The sequence below is a fragment of the Hyperoodon ampullatus genome (assembly GCF_949752795.1).
Source record: "Hyperoodon ampullatus genome assembly, chromosome: 3".
Classification (NCBI taxonomy): domain Eukaryota; kingdom Metazoa; phylum Chordata; class Mammalia; order Artiodactyla; family Ziphiidae; genus Hyperoodon; species Hyperoodon ampullatus.
In genome coordinates, this window is record NC_136916.1 from 156,917,508 (window position 1) to 156,934,743 (window position 17,236).

The 17,236-nt window shown below is 39.0% G+C and overlaps 1 protein-coding gene across 19 annotated transcripts in view; it reads left to right on the forward strand.

Moving 5' to 3' along the window:
• Positions 1-17,236, forward strand: part of NRXN3 (neurexin 3) — a gene marked incomplete at both ends in the record, with an annotated part of 1,631,502 nt that overhangs the window by 1,472,568 nt on the left and 141,698 nt on the right. For all 19 annotated transcript variants that reach the window (XM_079699579.1, XM_079699593.1, XM_079699590.1 and 16 more), the window contains one exon: positions 6,014-6,321. In XM_079699579.1, coding sequence (XP_079555705.1) covers positions 6,014-6,321 — 308 coding nt within the window. The remainder of the gene's footprint in view (positions 1-6,013; positions 6,322-17,236) is intronic.

Sequence of the window (17,236 nt, forward strand, 5' to 3'; positions counted from 1 at the left end):
TATTTTCTGTCATTCTGAAGGTTGTCTTTTCGTCTTGTTTATGGTTTCCTTTGCTGTGCAAAACCTTTTAAGTTTCATTAGGTCCCATTTGTTTATTTTTGTTTTTATTTCCATTACTCTAGGAGGTGGATCAAAAAAGATTGTGCTATGATTTATGTCAAGGAGTGTTCTTCCTATGTTTTCCTCTAAGAGTTTTATAGTGTCCGGTCTTACATTTAGGTCTCTAATCCATTTTGAGTTTATTTTTCTGTATGGTGTTAGGGAGTGTTCTAATTTCATTCTTTTACATGTAGCTGTCCAGTTTTCCCAGGACCACTTATCGAAGAGACTGTCTTTTCTCCATTGTATATCCTTGCCTCCTTTGTCATAGATTAGTTGACCATAGGTGTGTGGGTTTATCTGTGGGATTTCTATCCTGTTCCATTGATCTATGTTTCTGTTTTTGTGCCAGTACCATATTGTCTTGATTACTGTAGCTTTATAGTATAGTCTGAAGTCAGGGAGCCTGATTCCTCCAGCTCCGTATTTTTCCCTCAAGACTGCTTTGGCTATTTGGGGTCTTAAGTGTCTCCATAGAAATTTTAAGATTTTTTGTTCCAGTTCTGTGAAAAATGCCACTGGTAATTTGATAGGGATTGCATTGAATCTGTAGATTGCTTTGGGTAGTATAGTCATTGTCACAATATTGATTCTTCCAATCCAAGAACATGGTATGTCTCTCCATCTGTTGTTATCATCTTTAATTTCATTCATCAGTGTCTTATAGTTTTCTGCATACAGGTCTTTTGTCTCCCTAGATAGATTTATTCCTAGGTATTTTATTCTTTTTGTTGCAATGGTAAATGGGAGTGTTTCCTTATATCCTCTTTCAGATTTTTCATCATTAGTGTATAGGAATGCAAGAGATTTCTTTGCATTAATTTTGTATCCTGTAACTTTACCAAATTCATTGATTAGCTCTAGTAGTTTTCTGGTGGCATATTTAGGATTCTGTATGTATAGTATCATGTCATCTGCAAACAGTGACAGTTTTACTTCTTCTTTTCAATTTGTATTCCTTTTATTTCTTTTTTTTCCCTGATTGCAGTGGCTAGGACTTCCTACATTGAATAATAGTGGTGAGAGTGGACATTCTTGTCTTGTTTCTGATCTTAGAGGAAATGCTTTCAGCTTTTCACCATTGAGAATGATGTTTGCTGTGGGTTTATCATATATGGCCTTTATTATGTTGAGGTAGGTTGCCTCTATGCCCACTTTCTGGAGAGTTTTTATCACAACTGGATGTTGAATTTTCTCAGAAGCTTTTTCTGCATCTATTGAGATGATCATATGGTTTTTATTCTTCAATTGTTAATATGGTGTATCACATTGATTAATTTGCATATATTGAAGAATCCTTACATCCCTGGGATAAATCCCACTTGATCATGGTGTATGATCCTCTTAATGTGTTGTTGGATTCTGTTTTTTAGTATTTTGTTGAGGATTTTTGCATCTATGTTCATCTGTGATATTGTTCTGTAATTTTCTTTTTTTGTAGTATCTTTGTCTGGTTTTGCTATCAGGGTGATGGTGGCCTCGTAGAATGAGTTTAGGAGTGTTCCTTCCTCTGCAATTTTTTTTGATGAGTTTGAGAAGGATGGGTATTAGCTCCTCTCTAAATTTTTGATAGAATTCTCCCGTGAAGCCATCTGGTCCTGGACTTTTCTTTGTTGGAAGATTTTTAATCACAGTTTCAATTTCATTACTTGTGATTGGTCTGTTCGTATTTTCTATCCTGTTTCCATCTTGGAAGGTTATAGCTTTTTAAGAATTTGTCCATTTCTTCCAGGTTGTCCATATTATTGGCATAGAGTTGCTTGTAGTAATCTCTTAGGATGCTTTGTATTTCTGTGGTGTCTGTTGTAACTTCTTTTTCATTTCTAATTTTATTGATTTGAGTCCTCTCCCTCTTTCTTGATGAGTCTGGCTAATGGTTTATCAATTTTGTTTATCTTCTCAAAGAACCAGCTTTAAGTTTTATTGATCTTTGCTATTGTTTTCTTTGTTTCTATTTCATTTATTTCTGCTCTGATCTTTATGATTTCTTTCCTTCTGCTAACTTTGGGTTTTGTTTGTTCTTCTTTCTCTAGTTCCTTTAGGTGTAAGGTTAGATTGTTTATTTGAGTTTTTTTTGTTTCTTGAGGTAGGCTTGTATAGCTATAAACTTCCCTCTTAGAACTGCTTTTGCTGCATCCCATAGGTTTTGGATCATCATGATTTCATTGTCATTTGTCTCTAGGTATTTTTTTATTTCCTCCATGATTTCTTCAGTGATCTCTTGGTTATTTAGTAACGTATTGTTTAGCCTCCTTGTGTTTGTGTTTTTTACGGGTTTTTTTCCCTGTAATTCATTTTTAATCTCATAGCATTGTGGTCAGAAAAGATGCTTGATATGATTTGTTTTCTTAAATTTACTGAGCCTTGATTTGTGACCCACGATATGATGTATCCTGGAGAATGTTCTGTGCACACCTGAGAATAAAGTGTAATCTGCTGTTTTTGGATGGAATGTCCTATAAATATCAATTAAATCTATCTAGTCTATTGTGTCGTTTAAAGCTTCTGTTTCCTTATTTGTTTTCATTTTGGATGATGAGTTCATTGGTGTAAGTGAGGTCAAATCTGAATGAGATCCTTGCTGGGTAGAGTAACCTTGGTTGCAGTTTCTTTCCTTTCATCACTTTAAGTATATCATGCCACTCCGTTCTGGCTTGTAGATTTTCTGCTGAGAAATCAGCTGTTCACCTTATGGGAGTTCCCTTGTATGTTATTTGTCGTTCTTCCCTTGCTGCTTTCAATAATTCTTCATTGTCTTTAGTTTTTACCAATTTGATTACTATGTGTCTCAGCATGTTTCCCCTTGGGTTTATCCTGTATGGGACTCTCTGCTCTTCCTTGACTTGCGTGGCTATTTCCTTTCCCATGTTAGGGAAGTTTTCGACTATAATCTCTTCAAATATTTTCTCTGGTCCTTTTTCTCTCTCTTCTCCTTCTGGTACCCCTATAATGCAAATGTTGTTGTGTTTAATGTTGTGTTTAATGTTATCCCAGAGGTCTCTTAGGCTGTCTTCATTTCTTTTCATTCTTTTTTCTTTATTATGTTCTGCAGCAGTGAATTCCACTATTCTGTCTTCCAGGTCACTTATCTGTTCTTCTGCCTTAGTTATTCTGCTATTGATTCCTTCTAGTGTAGTTTTCATTACAGTTATTGTGTTTTTCATCTCTGTTTGTTTGTTCTTTAACTCTTCTAGGTCTTTGTTAAACATTTCTATCATCTTCTCGATCTTTGCCTCCATTCTTTTTCCGAGGTCTTGGATCATCTTCACTATCATTATTCTGAATTTTTTTCTGGAAGGTTGCCTATCTCCACTTCATTTAGTTGTTTTTCTGGGGTTTTATCTTGTTACTTCATCTGGTACATAGCCCTCCGCCTTTTCATCTTGTCTATCTTTCTGTAAATGTGCTTTTTGTTCCACAGGCTGCAGGATTATAGTTCTTCTTGCTTCTGCTGTCTGCCCTCTGGTGGATGAGGCTATCTAAGAGGCTTGTGCAAATTTCCTGATGGGAGGGATTGGTGAGATCCATCATTTCTAACCAGTGTAATTCAACTTTGCATTTCACTTCTCTCTGATCTTCTTTTTATTTGTAAGCAAGGGCAGAATAACATCAATAGGAAAATAAGATAAGGACCATTACAGATGTGAAGTACTGTTGTGAATATTAGAAATATAAAATTTTCTACCTGTAATCAGTTATAAGCATTAACTGATTATCAATGCTTGGCTATATATAAAAAAGGAGATGAATAAACATTAATATTATGGTTGGCCAACAGTTATGTGAATGGAAGGGATAGCTTGGCACTGAGGTGTAACATACTAAATTTTAGCCCTAGAGATCTCTTACATAGGCAAATTCTTATTATGTTAACCACTCCAAATGCCTATGCAAGGCCAAGAGCATATTTATTCTCCCCTTTCATCATGACATTTCTTTTTATAGTAAGCTTAGGGCTCCCAGAATAAAGTTGTTGTCAAAAAATAAACAGTAAAGAGGTATGAGCTCCAGGCCATTACCCAGTATTATTGGGCATTGAACTTTTTGCTGCATCTTATGTGAGAAATGAGAGGCCAAAGGATAGGCAATGATGCATGTGCACAGGGCAGTGAAGGAATTGGTGGGAAAATAATGGAAATCTATTAGATCTATTTGATTGGACCGTTAGGATCTGGGCAATTCTGTTATCATTAAAGCCAGCAGATTCCATTTCCATGCTCCAGATATTTTTATAGAGATTATTTTCACTATAACAAAATTATCTGTCCAAGTCTTCATAGTGTAGTGTAGTGTTTGAAGCTTCCAAAGGGGTATTAGTTATAAATCATTCTTGACTAATATGCCCTTAAGCATTGCCCAATGAGTGGAGCTGGGTCTTGTACAAAGAATTCCCTCCGAGCAGATGCATTTTCCCTTCTCTGTCCCTTCTGTTTCATCCATTTTTCTACATTGAGTAGAGACTCCACATTATACACCAGAAATTCAAGGATAGCTAATCACTGTGTAGGCTTAAAGGCCATGTAATAGTGGTAGAGGTTAAGCGCCCAAATATAACAGCATGCCTCTATTCATATTTGATATTATACAAAAACCTCAGTCTTTAAAAAAATATACTCCCTTTTATTAAAAAGGCAAGTATATCAGAACATTGTTTCCAGTCATTAATAGCTAAAAATATTCAGGCAATTAGATTAAGAATGAATGAAGCATTGTTTGATCACTGACTAAAATGGAGAAAAATTCAGAAAGGATATATTTAATTCCATTAAAAAATTTTTCCACCTTTCTCCATATGGAAAAACAGAAGAAAATAATCTGGAGAAAGAATAGAATAGAAGGCTCTAACCTTTAAAAGCTATTTAGATTTTTCCGGGAAACATCTCAAACTTAAGAGAGGCTTTTTAAAATAGGAATAGTTGGGGGGAAGATAAGTTGAGTTACACTATTCTAACCTCTGTTCTACCATCATTTCATTCTGATAGTTTTCTGTCCACAGAAGCATAAATGGTTCCCCAAATGGGAACTTCAAATAAGGTGAGCTACTCTTTGCTTCAATTCATTAGCATACCTCTATATCACTTTAAGGTGTTTTATGTGTAGCTTTTTTCATTAACACCTATCCCTCCTCTTAAGATTCATTGATTCTGAATGACATTTCTTTTCTTCCCCCCTTTCTCACTGACATGATCAATGCCTACTTATTTTCCATATCTTAGAGGGAGATTTAGTTGTGTGACTGTAATCTCTCCCCTCCTCCAAATTAATAAAGATGGGAAATAATCTTTCATGATGTTTATTAAATAGCAAGTATGGGTAGAATATTATGCATTAGGAAGATTTCTAGGAAATGAGGTGTTTGGTGACCAAAATGTTTATTTTTGTAAGTATACAATAAATCCAAGTCTCTTAACTAGAACCTAAGTTAATTTCAGTTAATTTAATTTAATTATCAGACCTAGTTTTTTAATTCAGTGCTCTGTGTTACCTCACTGAGTTTTTATTTGCCATATAAAATTCTTTTTAGTTTTCATTGTGTTACTTTTTAGGTTAAAAAGTCAGTACAATAAGTATTTATGATTTATTATTTTCATCACCTGTTTTTTTTTTCTGTCATCCACACTGCATAACCAGGAAGACTATAATACTGCTCATCATTGAACAAGATTTCTCCTGCCTCACAATAAAGAGATAGAGACTCTTTTATTCAGGTTATCTAGGATATTCAGCTAGACAGTGGAAGAGATAAACATAGTGAAATGTTATTTGCCAATGTCTGTATTGAATTTTTGTTACCCAATTTTCTTCCTTTCAATTGCTAAGGAAGCCTGTTTTGATGTCTGATCCATTCAGACCAGGTAAGGCAAACAGAGAAAATGTACAGGAATAATGATGTTTCCTCCACCCAACCCACTAGGCCGGCAGTTAACCATCTTCAACACCCAGGCGCAAATAGCTATCGGTGGAAAGGACAAAGGACGCCTCTTCCAAGGCCAGCTTTCTGGGCTCTATTATGATGGTTTAAAAGTACTGAACATGGCGGCTGAGAACAACCCCAATATTAAAATCAATGGAAGTGTCCGACTGGTGGGAGAAGTCCCATCAATCTTGGGAACGACACAGACAACCTCCATGCCACCAGAAATGTCTACCACTGTCATGGAAACCACCACTACAATGGCTACTACCACAACCCGCAAGAATCGCTCTACAGCCAGCATTCAGGTAAGTCTTTCTCCAACGATTAATTGACTCCGCATCTTGGTCTTTGAGATGTTGCTATCGTGGTCAGTGTTACTATGTAGCTAAAGTGTCTGAATTACTATGTTTGTAGGAAGTATGCCTGTAGGAAGGATGGTAAAGCTCTTATTCAAAATGAGCAAATTTTCACTATGAAATACTCCCACCTCTCATTTTATTACCTTTCTTTTCACTAGCCAAAAGGGAAAAGGAGGAAAGGAAAATTTGTTATCATAGGAAAGACTGTATCCTAGTTCAATTCTATTTGCATCCTCCTGATGGCTTTGCTAGGACATGAATTGTTCATTTTTGAGGCCAGTGGGTAGCATTAAATCAAGGGCAGATGAAGCTAGAGGTTCAATTAATCCTTATAAAATGCAGTATTTGTATTTGATAAGTGTTGATTATTCACTTGTTATTTTTGGCCCACTTCGTTTCCTTTATATTATATTGACCAAGGTCCTAATTACATTAGAAAATTTGAAGGTCTGAGTTTAGCTATGTAGGAAGTCCTTAGTTTTGTGGTTAACGTTTTTGTTTTGTCACTTAAAAGTAATTATACCCAAGCTAAAGCTAATGCTTTGCTGACTTCCTTGGCATCTCATAAATCTAGTTAGTAGAGGGGAGAAGGTTAATTGAAATTTTAGCCTTAAATGCTCTGGCAAAAAATAAGACATTCTGATTGCTTGTGGGAAAATGACCCCTAGTCTAGTTAGTATCTGCAGAAGATTCAGTAGATCAGTGCTTGTCCTTTCTTTTTCTTAGTTTTAAGATATTAGCCAGGGGTTCAGTTGAGTCTTTGACATCACCCTTCCATTGACTTCAGAGGGCATTATAAACCTAAAGTAAATAATCAATTAAACCCCCGATGTGTTCCCATTCTTCTGAATTAAGTTTATGAGAGTTAGGCCTGGTAAAAGTGTTGTCTACATTTTCCCTTTTCTTTGAGTAGAAATATCCAGACCATTCCTTATGTGACTCCACAGGAACAATTGGAAGCTGATGCACTGATGATGTTATCAGGCCAATTTCATGTGTTTTAGAAAAGCTACTAAGAAGCTGGTTACTTAGCAGTCTTTTTTTTTTTTTTTTTTTTTTTTTTACTTAGCAGTCTTATAGTTGCACATGCTGTTACATGTATACCTACGCACATGCTCCAGAAAAATAGCTTTTTCTCTACTGATATTAAAGCAATAACTCCTGACACTTCACTATACTCACTGAAAAGAAGATAAAAGACAATATATATTTCTGTTATGACTCTCTATAGCTCAAGAGCAGATCTGTTGATGGTGGGTGAAAGGATAGTTCTATCTGCACAGGTCTTGGCAGACTCGTTCTGTCTCTGTCAGAATACATTCCACTAACCCTGTGGGAAGCAGAGGAGCAAATGGCTTTTTCTTCATAGGAATGGATGGTCCTGTAGTCCTTTTCAAGGCCAACTTTTTACTGACCTCAGAAGGATTTAATGTTACATGAGGATTCAGGGACTAAGCCATGGTAATTATCAGTCTGGGGCTTTCCTTCCTGCAGCAAATACATAAATAGGAGCAGATTGGGTGAGTATTTGTACAAACTAAGGGAGCCAGAGTAGGATACAAGATACAAAAGTCTTATAAGTGAGTATGATTCTAAACATCATTTAACCTGTTGTCATTTTAGAGGTCAGCAGCTGTGGACAGCTGGAGGATACCCTCTCTAACAGCCTCCTTTCTTGTGTGTTTCTTTTCCTTTAGTCCAGTAATAATTGGATTACATCTACATGTCTTTCCTTTTGCTTCTACAGAAAAGGCTATAAAAATGAGTTATAAATCTGTTGATGCTCTTTGTTTTCAAAGGTGCATAAATACATAAAGTAGTCTTGGAGGAAAGCCAACAGACTAGCAAAACTGGATTAGATGGGGATGACAGATAAAAAAGCCCCATATTCTTTGTAAAGATTAGCTAAAGGAAATAACTATGCCAAGGGTTTTGAACTGTTTGCTCTGCCAACTAGCCATAAGAACTTTGCCCTGGGCTCCATAAAAACTAAATAACCTGCCTGTCTCCAAGTCCATCCCTGTCTTAAATACATTCTGTAGATCATGTGAAGCTTGTGTTAGGACCAGGGACCCAACAACCCTTGGACTCTACCCAAGGTTTAAGACAGTTTCCAGACTCTGAAGACTTTGGGTGAAGAAGGTCTATCTCAGGAGTTCTTATATGCCCTGTGCGAGCCAGCTAATTTTCTTGAATGAAATGGACTCATAAAGATTTGATCTCTGGGAAATCTTCAGAAAAAAGAAAAAGAAGGGAGGAAGACTGGAATTCATGTTCACTAGATCCATCATTTACGTTTTCACCTATGTGTGAAATCTTACAGCCATTCCCAGATGATACTCTGTTCTGTCTTCCTTTGCTTTGATAATATTGCTAGAGTAGAGTTGTCCTAAAACTAGACTCTTCTGGAAGAAACAAAATAAGCATGTGCATTCACAAGTATAAATATCTGTTTATTAAAAATCCACTGGTTATTTCTTTAAGCTTAAGGTAAGAAAACATCATTTGAGCAGTTCATTTCTGATAGACCTTGGTTAATGTTGATTTGAGATCAAAGGAAAACTGCAAAGTGCTTTTAGTGATGCTCTTAACTGTGTGTGAATGTGAACAAAGAGTTTTCCAATTGATATGGCCCTCTAACGCTCTAGCCTCCTGGAAGTAATAGGCGCTTTGATCTTTCTGATACTCTAGTTTGTTACAAAATACTTGTGAATTACATGGGCTATGTTAAATTACTCACAGCTGTGGTGCCAAGCAGGAGGGGAGTTTGGGGGAGAATGGATACATGCATATGTATGGCTGAGTCCCTTTGCTATGCACCTGAAACTATCACAACATTGTTACTCAGCTATACTACAATATAAAATAGTTTTTTTTTTAAAAAAAAGAAGGATGTCTCTAGATGCCCCCCTGAATAAAAAAGAAGTTAAGGTTGAGAAAGCAGGTGGGTGCATTGAGAAAGCAGGTGGATGAGTGATAATTCTCAAATAAAGGTCTGGCACTTAGTAGGTGCTCAGTAAATATTTATTGAATAAATCAGAAAACAAGATAGACTTTATTATGTACCTTATCATCATTTAACAATCAGAAGTGGCATGGCTTGTGGAAGGATTTCTCTCTAAGATGATCAGTGTGCTTTGGACAATTTTAATTTTTTTTCCAGTGGTAAAACTATAGCAGAATGATTAAATGCATGTACTTGAAGTCAGACTGCCTGGATTTAAAACCTAGTTTCTCTTCATATTAACTAAGTGACCCTGGGTGAGTCGTGTATGTTGTAGTTACCTATTGCTATGGAGCAACCTGCCATAAATTAGTAGCTTCAAACAACAACTATGTCATTAGATCTCAAAGTTTTATGGGTCAGAAATTTAGGCAGGGCTCAGCAAGGCATTTCTTCTGCCTCACACGGAATTGACTGAGGTCATTCAGTGGCTACTCTGGTCTGGAGGGTCTGGCTTCACGCATGCACCTGGTGCCTTGGTGGGTGAACTGGAAATACTGGACTCAGCTGGGTCCACGTCTCTCTCCGTGTGTCTAGAACTCCTTTTATAGAGGCTCAGGACCCCTGGAGAGAGTTTTCCAAGTCTCAGTTTCAGGGAATGATGTATAAACCTCATTTCTCAATGGGAGGAGTAGGAAGAATTTGCAACCAACCTAAATCTACCACATTGTAAAATTGGAGGGAGGGAAAGGCACTACTACTCCTTATAAGATTGTTGTGAGGATAACTGAGTTGATAAAAGTAAAATGCTTACAAGAGGTATATCATGAAGAATATAATTAAATATATTTTAACCTTGTTATTATTATATTCTGTCCTCAACATTTGGTATGCAAGCCAATACCCTCTCAAGCAAGGATCTAACTCAGAAAATGGGGCTGCTATTATTGACTGCAGTGTCCGTAGTTCAAAGTGGGGCTAGGAGGTTTTGGGGGATAGGGATTTGGAGGAGGCTCAGAGTAGAATTTGGGGGCTGAAATTAGTCCTGTAAGATCTCTGGAATGGACATCAGATCACTACCCATCTTTAATTTTCTTTTCCATTTTTAAATCAACCGGGAGTGCTATGGGCCTTGGAGAGTATGTTCTGCTATGAAATAGGTCTATCCACATGTATTTTTGGTGTTACAGAAAGAGGAATCCAGGTTCCTCGCCATCATGGAGCTTACAGCGTAAAGTGGGCAAGAGGGCTTGACATTAGCTATCAGTATGAAATAGTGACTTACAAATGATGGTGTGTTGGGGGGTGAGGAGTGGTGTATGGGCTGGCATGGCTGGATCTTATGAATGAGGTGAGAATGGAACTGGGACTTGGATACATGGTACTAGGAACAAACCCCAGGTTGGCTGAATGTGCAAAGCTAAACTGACAAAGTCAGAGATGATTCCTAGAGAGATCGCCAAGTCCAGCTAGAACAGAGGGTGCATAGAGGGGGTTTGTGAGATACAAGAGATTCAGATTCTGAGAGTCTTGGCCTAAAATGCCCCCAAACAGGAGAAGTCCAAGAGGGGAGAACTGGATCCGGTTCCCTGTGGGTCTTACTACCAGGGATGCCCCAGAGATTGTACAGGCACATCCATTGCATTACATCTGACCCCGGTGTTGGTGGGTTACTATCATGGTGCCGATAGGTCAGCTTCTAAAATGGAAAAGTTCAACTCAGGCTACACTCAAATTCCTTAGTCCTCACTCAGGGTGGAAGGCAAAAGTGAGAAATAAAGAGTCTTTTAGGGATAACTATCAGCCACCATGACCAAAGTGTTCCTGTGAGAGAGGAAAGGGCCAAGAGGAAAATAGTTCCAAGAATAATGTGTATTCTCTTACCTTAGTGTTACAGACCAAGATATCAGTAGAGAAAGAACTCAGTGTGTTCTGTGTTCAGCAAATCACCATTTGGGGTCATTTCGAAGCTATTAGCAGAATACTGATCATGACCCACTTTTTCTGAACTGGGCATTGGTAAAGTCACCTTGACATTGGCCAGGTCTGCCTGGCACCAGAATATTACCAGAAAATCACAATGCTCAGCCTGGATTGGAACTACCTTAATAAACAGTAGAAATGAAAGATTTGAGAGCTTTGTGAGATTTCATTCTTATCTCAAGCTCACAAATTTGGTGGGCAAATTTGAACCATTTTCAAAAATTATGGAAGGAAGCCACAGTTATTCAAGTTTTGTAACAATACCTATATGGAAAGTCCTCCTTCTGGTCTGCTTTCAGTTTTAGGCTGGGGACAGTCAGAAGCACACTTCAGCCTTGATATTGATTATTGGAAAACAAAACAAAGCAAAACTTGTGATTAAAAAGTTGATCCTTCACACTGTCTGTCCTGGATGCAGTCCCAGTATGTTGAAGGAAAGAGAGAGAAATTTAGAATTTCTGGGTTGGATGCCAGGTTCTTCCAGTCACTTAGCTGTTTCTCTCTGGGCATATTGATTAGACCCTCTAAACCTCAGTTCTATTATCTGTAAAATGGGCACAACAGTATCTTTACCATAGGCTTGTTGTGAGTAATAAATACAACCAGATGTGGAAAGAACTTAGGCCACGCCCTATCCCACAAGTCTGCACTAAATGCTAGACATTTGGAAAACCACTTCAACCCAAGGGACTCTCCCAGGACTCACAGATCCTCACAGAGCTTAGCCTCCCTGTATGGCTGTATAAGCACAAGAACAATTTTGTCTACACCCACACAAACCTATGATCACCCAGGATTTCCTTTGAGGGTCCTAGATTGAATCACAGCCCTGAACTCATCAATTAGAAGGGATTTATGGAGTGGGAATTAGCTTAGCCTGAGTGGTTATCACATGCAAAGTGTTCTATTAGGGTGAAACATGTGAAATTGCCATTTTTGAAGATCAGAATGGTCAAATATCAGCAATTCCATATGGTTCAACAAATACATGACACACACATTTACAGCATGTTGTTATCCATGGCGTTTTGAGATTCTGGCTAGAACACTGAATTTTCTCAAGGTTCTTTGAATAATCAAACTGTCTTGGATTGGTATACAAGATTAATCTACTTTATTCCAAATACCATGCTATAACAGGAGGTAAGTTATGTTGCACTTATCCCGCAAATTATCCCCTCTGGGCCCCTCCATGTTTTGGCTGCTGCCACCAGCTTGATAGAAGTGAGACTAGGAGTCCACACACTTTTCCATCCCTCGCTTTTACCACCAGACAACGGAGCCTCTAGGGGAAGTTTATTTTAGGATCAGGGCTCAACTAATATTGATTAACGGCCTGATGTAATGTGTGTCTCCAGGGCTCGTTCATTTCCTGCCAAGCTTCATAACTGGGGGAGGCACTGAAGATTTGTCAGTCTAATTAGACTTTAGCTGCCAGCCAGGAAGTATCTTCTGTTTCCTCCTTACCCTCGCACAGGTACTTTCTTTTCCCCTCCCAGAGAATAATTGGGCGGAAGGAAATTGGACTCTAATTTACACATTACCTGGTAGAACTCTCCAGTGACATTTTCTCTCCAGAATGGCATAGTTCTAATGGGAAAAAAAAGGAACTTGATGGCTTTACCTACCTCTTAAAGACTTATGTGTTGGCAGGACACATAGATCAGCACTTCCCAAAGCTGGAAAAAGTCCCTTAAAGGATCTCTGAGAAGGTCCTCATCACATACAGGCAGAAGTCTGCAAGATGCTGGGAGAAGTTGAAGAGATGCCTTTCTAATTAAGTTGTAATATTTATAGGGTAGAATTTCCCACCAGAATTGCTAATAAAGCACTGGATCTTTTTTTTTTCCCCCAACATCTTTATTGGAGTATAATTGCTTCACAATGGTGTGTTAGTTTCTGCTTTATAACAAAGTGAATCAGCCATACATATACATACATCCCCATATCTCCTCCCTCTTGCATCTCCCTCCCACCCTCCCTATCCCACCCCTCTAGGTGGTCACAAAGCACGGAGCTGATCTCCCTGTGCTATGTGGCTGCTTCCCACTAGGTATCTATTTTACATTTGGTAGTGTGTATGTGTCCATGTCACTCTCTCACTTCGTCCCAGCTTACCCTTCCCCTTCCCCGTGCCCTCAAGTCCATTCTCTATGTCTGCGTCTTTATTCGTGTCCTGCCCCTAGGTTCATCAGAACCTTTTTTTTTTTTTTTTTCCGGTACGCGGGCCTCTCACTGTTGTGGCCTCTCCCGTTGCAGAGCTCAAGCTCCGGACGCACAGGCTCAGCGGCCATGGCTCACGGGCCCAGCTGATCCGTGGCATGTGGGATCCTCCCGGACTGGGGCACGAACCCGTGTCCCCTGCATCGGCAGGCGGACTCTGAACCACTGCGCCACCAGGGAAGCCCCCATTTTTTTTTAGATTCCATATATATGAAAGCACTGGATCTTATTCTGAGCCATCTGAACAGCTGAGAGGGAAGTGCAGTCAGCTCTTGGCTACTCACCGTGGAGGTCCCCAAATGTTTCTAAAGCTCCGGGTGGTTTTTCCAATCACCTAACAGTCTACCTGGGCAAGTATAAAGCCTGAATCCTTTCCGTGTGGTGTATGGGTCTCCCACTTGCTCTCTCTCTGACCATGTTTCCTATCACCTTGCTCCAGGTACACAGGTCTTCTTGATCTTCCTTGAACTTAGAGCCAGGCTAAGGGAGGGGCGAGTGAAGGTTGTACAGTTGCAGAGTCAGATCTTGTGTCTATTTAAAATGTTGATTTTTTTGCTTATCACGGATTTTGTTTTGCATTGATGTTGACTTTAAAATATTGCAATAAGGTATTCTTTATCTTGATGACTGAGTTGGGGCCATTCCTTTAAACGTTACACAGTAGATGAGCGCCCCCCCCATTAGTCCCAGCCCTGCTGGAGCACACCAAGCACATCTGTGGCTTTTCACTTGTCGTTTCCTCTGCCTGATGCAGCTCTTTCCAGCTATTGCACGACTCACTCCCTTACTCTATCCAGATTTTTGCCCGTATGGCACCTTCCAGAGTGGCCCTCCTTGACCATCCCCTGTAAAATAGCACTCTCTGTCACCTTCAGCATCGTTGTCTCTCAGAGCAGTTACCTCTCCCTGATGTTATATCACATATTTATTTGTTTGTTTTTTCTATTTAGTGAAATGTGAGTCCTAGCATAGCAAGGTGTTTGTTTCAGGCACTGTCAGAGCACAGAGTAAACCCTCAGTCAGTATTGCCTGAAACAAATGAATGGCCAACAGTCCGCCAGCCCCTTCTTAGGGAGTACACTTGCCTTGTAATACAGACTGACCCTCACTTCCAAGCACTGTCCCTCCCCTGCTCCCCTCCCCCACCCCGTAGAGGCCCGCTCTCTGGTGAGTTATCTGCAGTGGTTTGTTGTGTTTTTTGTTTTTCTTTTTTTTTGGCTGCACTTCACGGCTTGCAGGATTGAACCCACGCCCTTGGCAGTGAAAGTGCAAAGTCCTAACCACTGGACCACCAAGGAATTCCCTCCACAGTGGTTTTGCTGCTCTGGACTCCTTGCCTTAAGAATAAGGAGTCCAGAGAGATCTCCTTACATCTGGTGTGCAAGGCTGTTCTTCTTGACTTCTGGTCTTAAATTCTCTTTCCTTAGAACTTATCTGTCATCCTAATAGCAAAAGCAGCTTCTAGCACTTAGAGTTTTCAAAGCACTTTTGGAAATAGTGTAATATCACCACTTTCCCTCTCCAATTTCTTCACCGTATTCCTTTCCCAAATTATTTAATTCTTAATTAAATAATTAATTAATTCTTAATTCTCCTGAAACCTACCTTTAAATATAGACAAATAAAAATTATTTTAATGGACCACTGCTTCTATCCTATTCTATTGGTATGGATAGAAAATTAACTTGGGGCTCATTTACCTGGTTGTGCATGTGTAAGTGGGTTGGTGGGAGTCTTCTATCTGCTTTAAGTTCCTTTTTTTGTTTTTCTCTAATGGCTGAGTATGTTACATGAACCCATTCATTCCCAGTTGTGACCGTATGACTTACCTGGCTCCATAGTTCATGACCTTTTGAAAAGAAGATTTTGGAAGACACTGTGAGAAGCTACTAGATTGAGAGAAGGAATAATGTCTATGTAGTTCCTCACTCAACATTCAGGGCCTGGCATAGTGCCGGCCACAAAGTGGGGCTCGATCAATGTTTGTTAAAGAAAAGAAAACTGCATTAAGTGAGTGAATGCTTATCTGTAGAGGGAAGAAGCCAAGGAGGGAGCAATGTTATTCAAGGCAGCCGTGTGGAAGCAGCATGTTATGAAGGAAAGAGGGCACAGAAAGGAGGGTCAGAAGACGTCATTTGTAGATAACATGGTTAAAACCATGACTCGAGGTGGACCTTCATTTGTCAGCTGTGGGATTTTGGTTAAGTTGCTTCTTGGAGCTTAGTTTCACCACCAAAATATGGAGATTATAACATCAACACCATGGATAGGTTACAATAATGTAAGTCAAGGGCTTAAATTGGTGCAACTCGATAAAAGATTGTTATTATTATTTTAAATGGGATTCCAATCCAGGTCTCTTTAGCATCTAAATTTTGTTTTTTATTCTTTAATTAATCATTTGGTCTATGACATGGCAATTAGCTTCCTTGGGTCTCCACTCTTTCCTCATCCAACAAATATAAGGGTAGATTCACACTGTCTCCAATTTCTTCATTTTTCTCACAGTAGCTAACGTGGTGCCTTGCACATACAGTGACAGTTGAATGGATGGATAAATGAATTAGAGGATGGAAGGGGAAGAAAAGTTGAAGAGAGGAAAGGAGAGAGCAAGCGAAAATACTCTGTAATCGTGTTGCTGTAAGAATTGTCTGTCCATTTCATGGATTGGATGGCTAAGGTTGAGAGAAGTGAATACAATATCTTTAATCTAATTAAAATTATAATACAAGTAATGATTTATTTTTGTATCCCCCCTCTTTGCTGTAAGCTTTCAGAAGGAGTTCCACAATGACCACCCCTATGTGGAAGATGAAGTCGTTAATAAATGTCTCTTGAGTTGTCAAAAGAATCAATGATTCCAGTTTAAGCTAAGGTCCAAGAAACTTCCTTTTTTCTGAAAATGCATCTCTTTCTTTCTATTTATATATGACAGGGAAATGACTCTAAGCAGCAATCATTGCTAGCCAGGCTTCAAGATGGATATTTCCATTCTGCCTTTGACAAGGCAGTAGGAGGGATGGGATGTGCTTTCATACCTTTCTGGTGCATGTTTGAATGATTGTAAAAATTAGAAACACACTGAGGCTGTTATGACAGCCCTGCCTTTTGAAACCTAATTAATGCCTTGGGTTGTCTAGAGAGCTAGTTCTGTTAGCTAAATGGAGAATGTAAAGTTCTCCTTGGTTTTTTTCATCATCCAGGGATGAGATGTCTGGGGGAGATAAATGCACAGCATATCTGTGGTGGCTAGCAGTCACCGAGAGAATTACTTGATGGAAATTTGTACATAATGTACATGTACATAATGTGGCTTCTTCTATCTCTCATTTGATCTGATTGTGTGTGTGTGTGTGAGAGAGAGAGAGAGACAGAGACAGAGACAGAGAGAGACAGAGACAGAGAGCGGATGCTCACATGTGTTTGCATGTATTAGCTAGAACAGTACTTCCGAAACTGTTAGTGTATACACATCACCTGGGCGAACTGATTAAAGCGCAGATTCTGAGTCAGTTCTGGGTGGGGCTAAGATCACACATTTTTAACTAATCCCCGGATGATGTCAGGCTGCAATATGTGGATCTCGCTTTCTGGAGCAAGGATCTAGTAGATATTTATAGTTCCTTGCTGAGTAGTGTAGCACCTGTTTACCTATCTCTTCTAAACTGTCTCCCCAAACTTAATTCAAGGCTCTTCAAAACAGGAAATCTT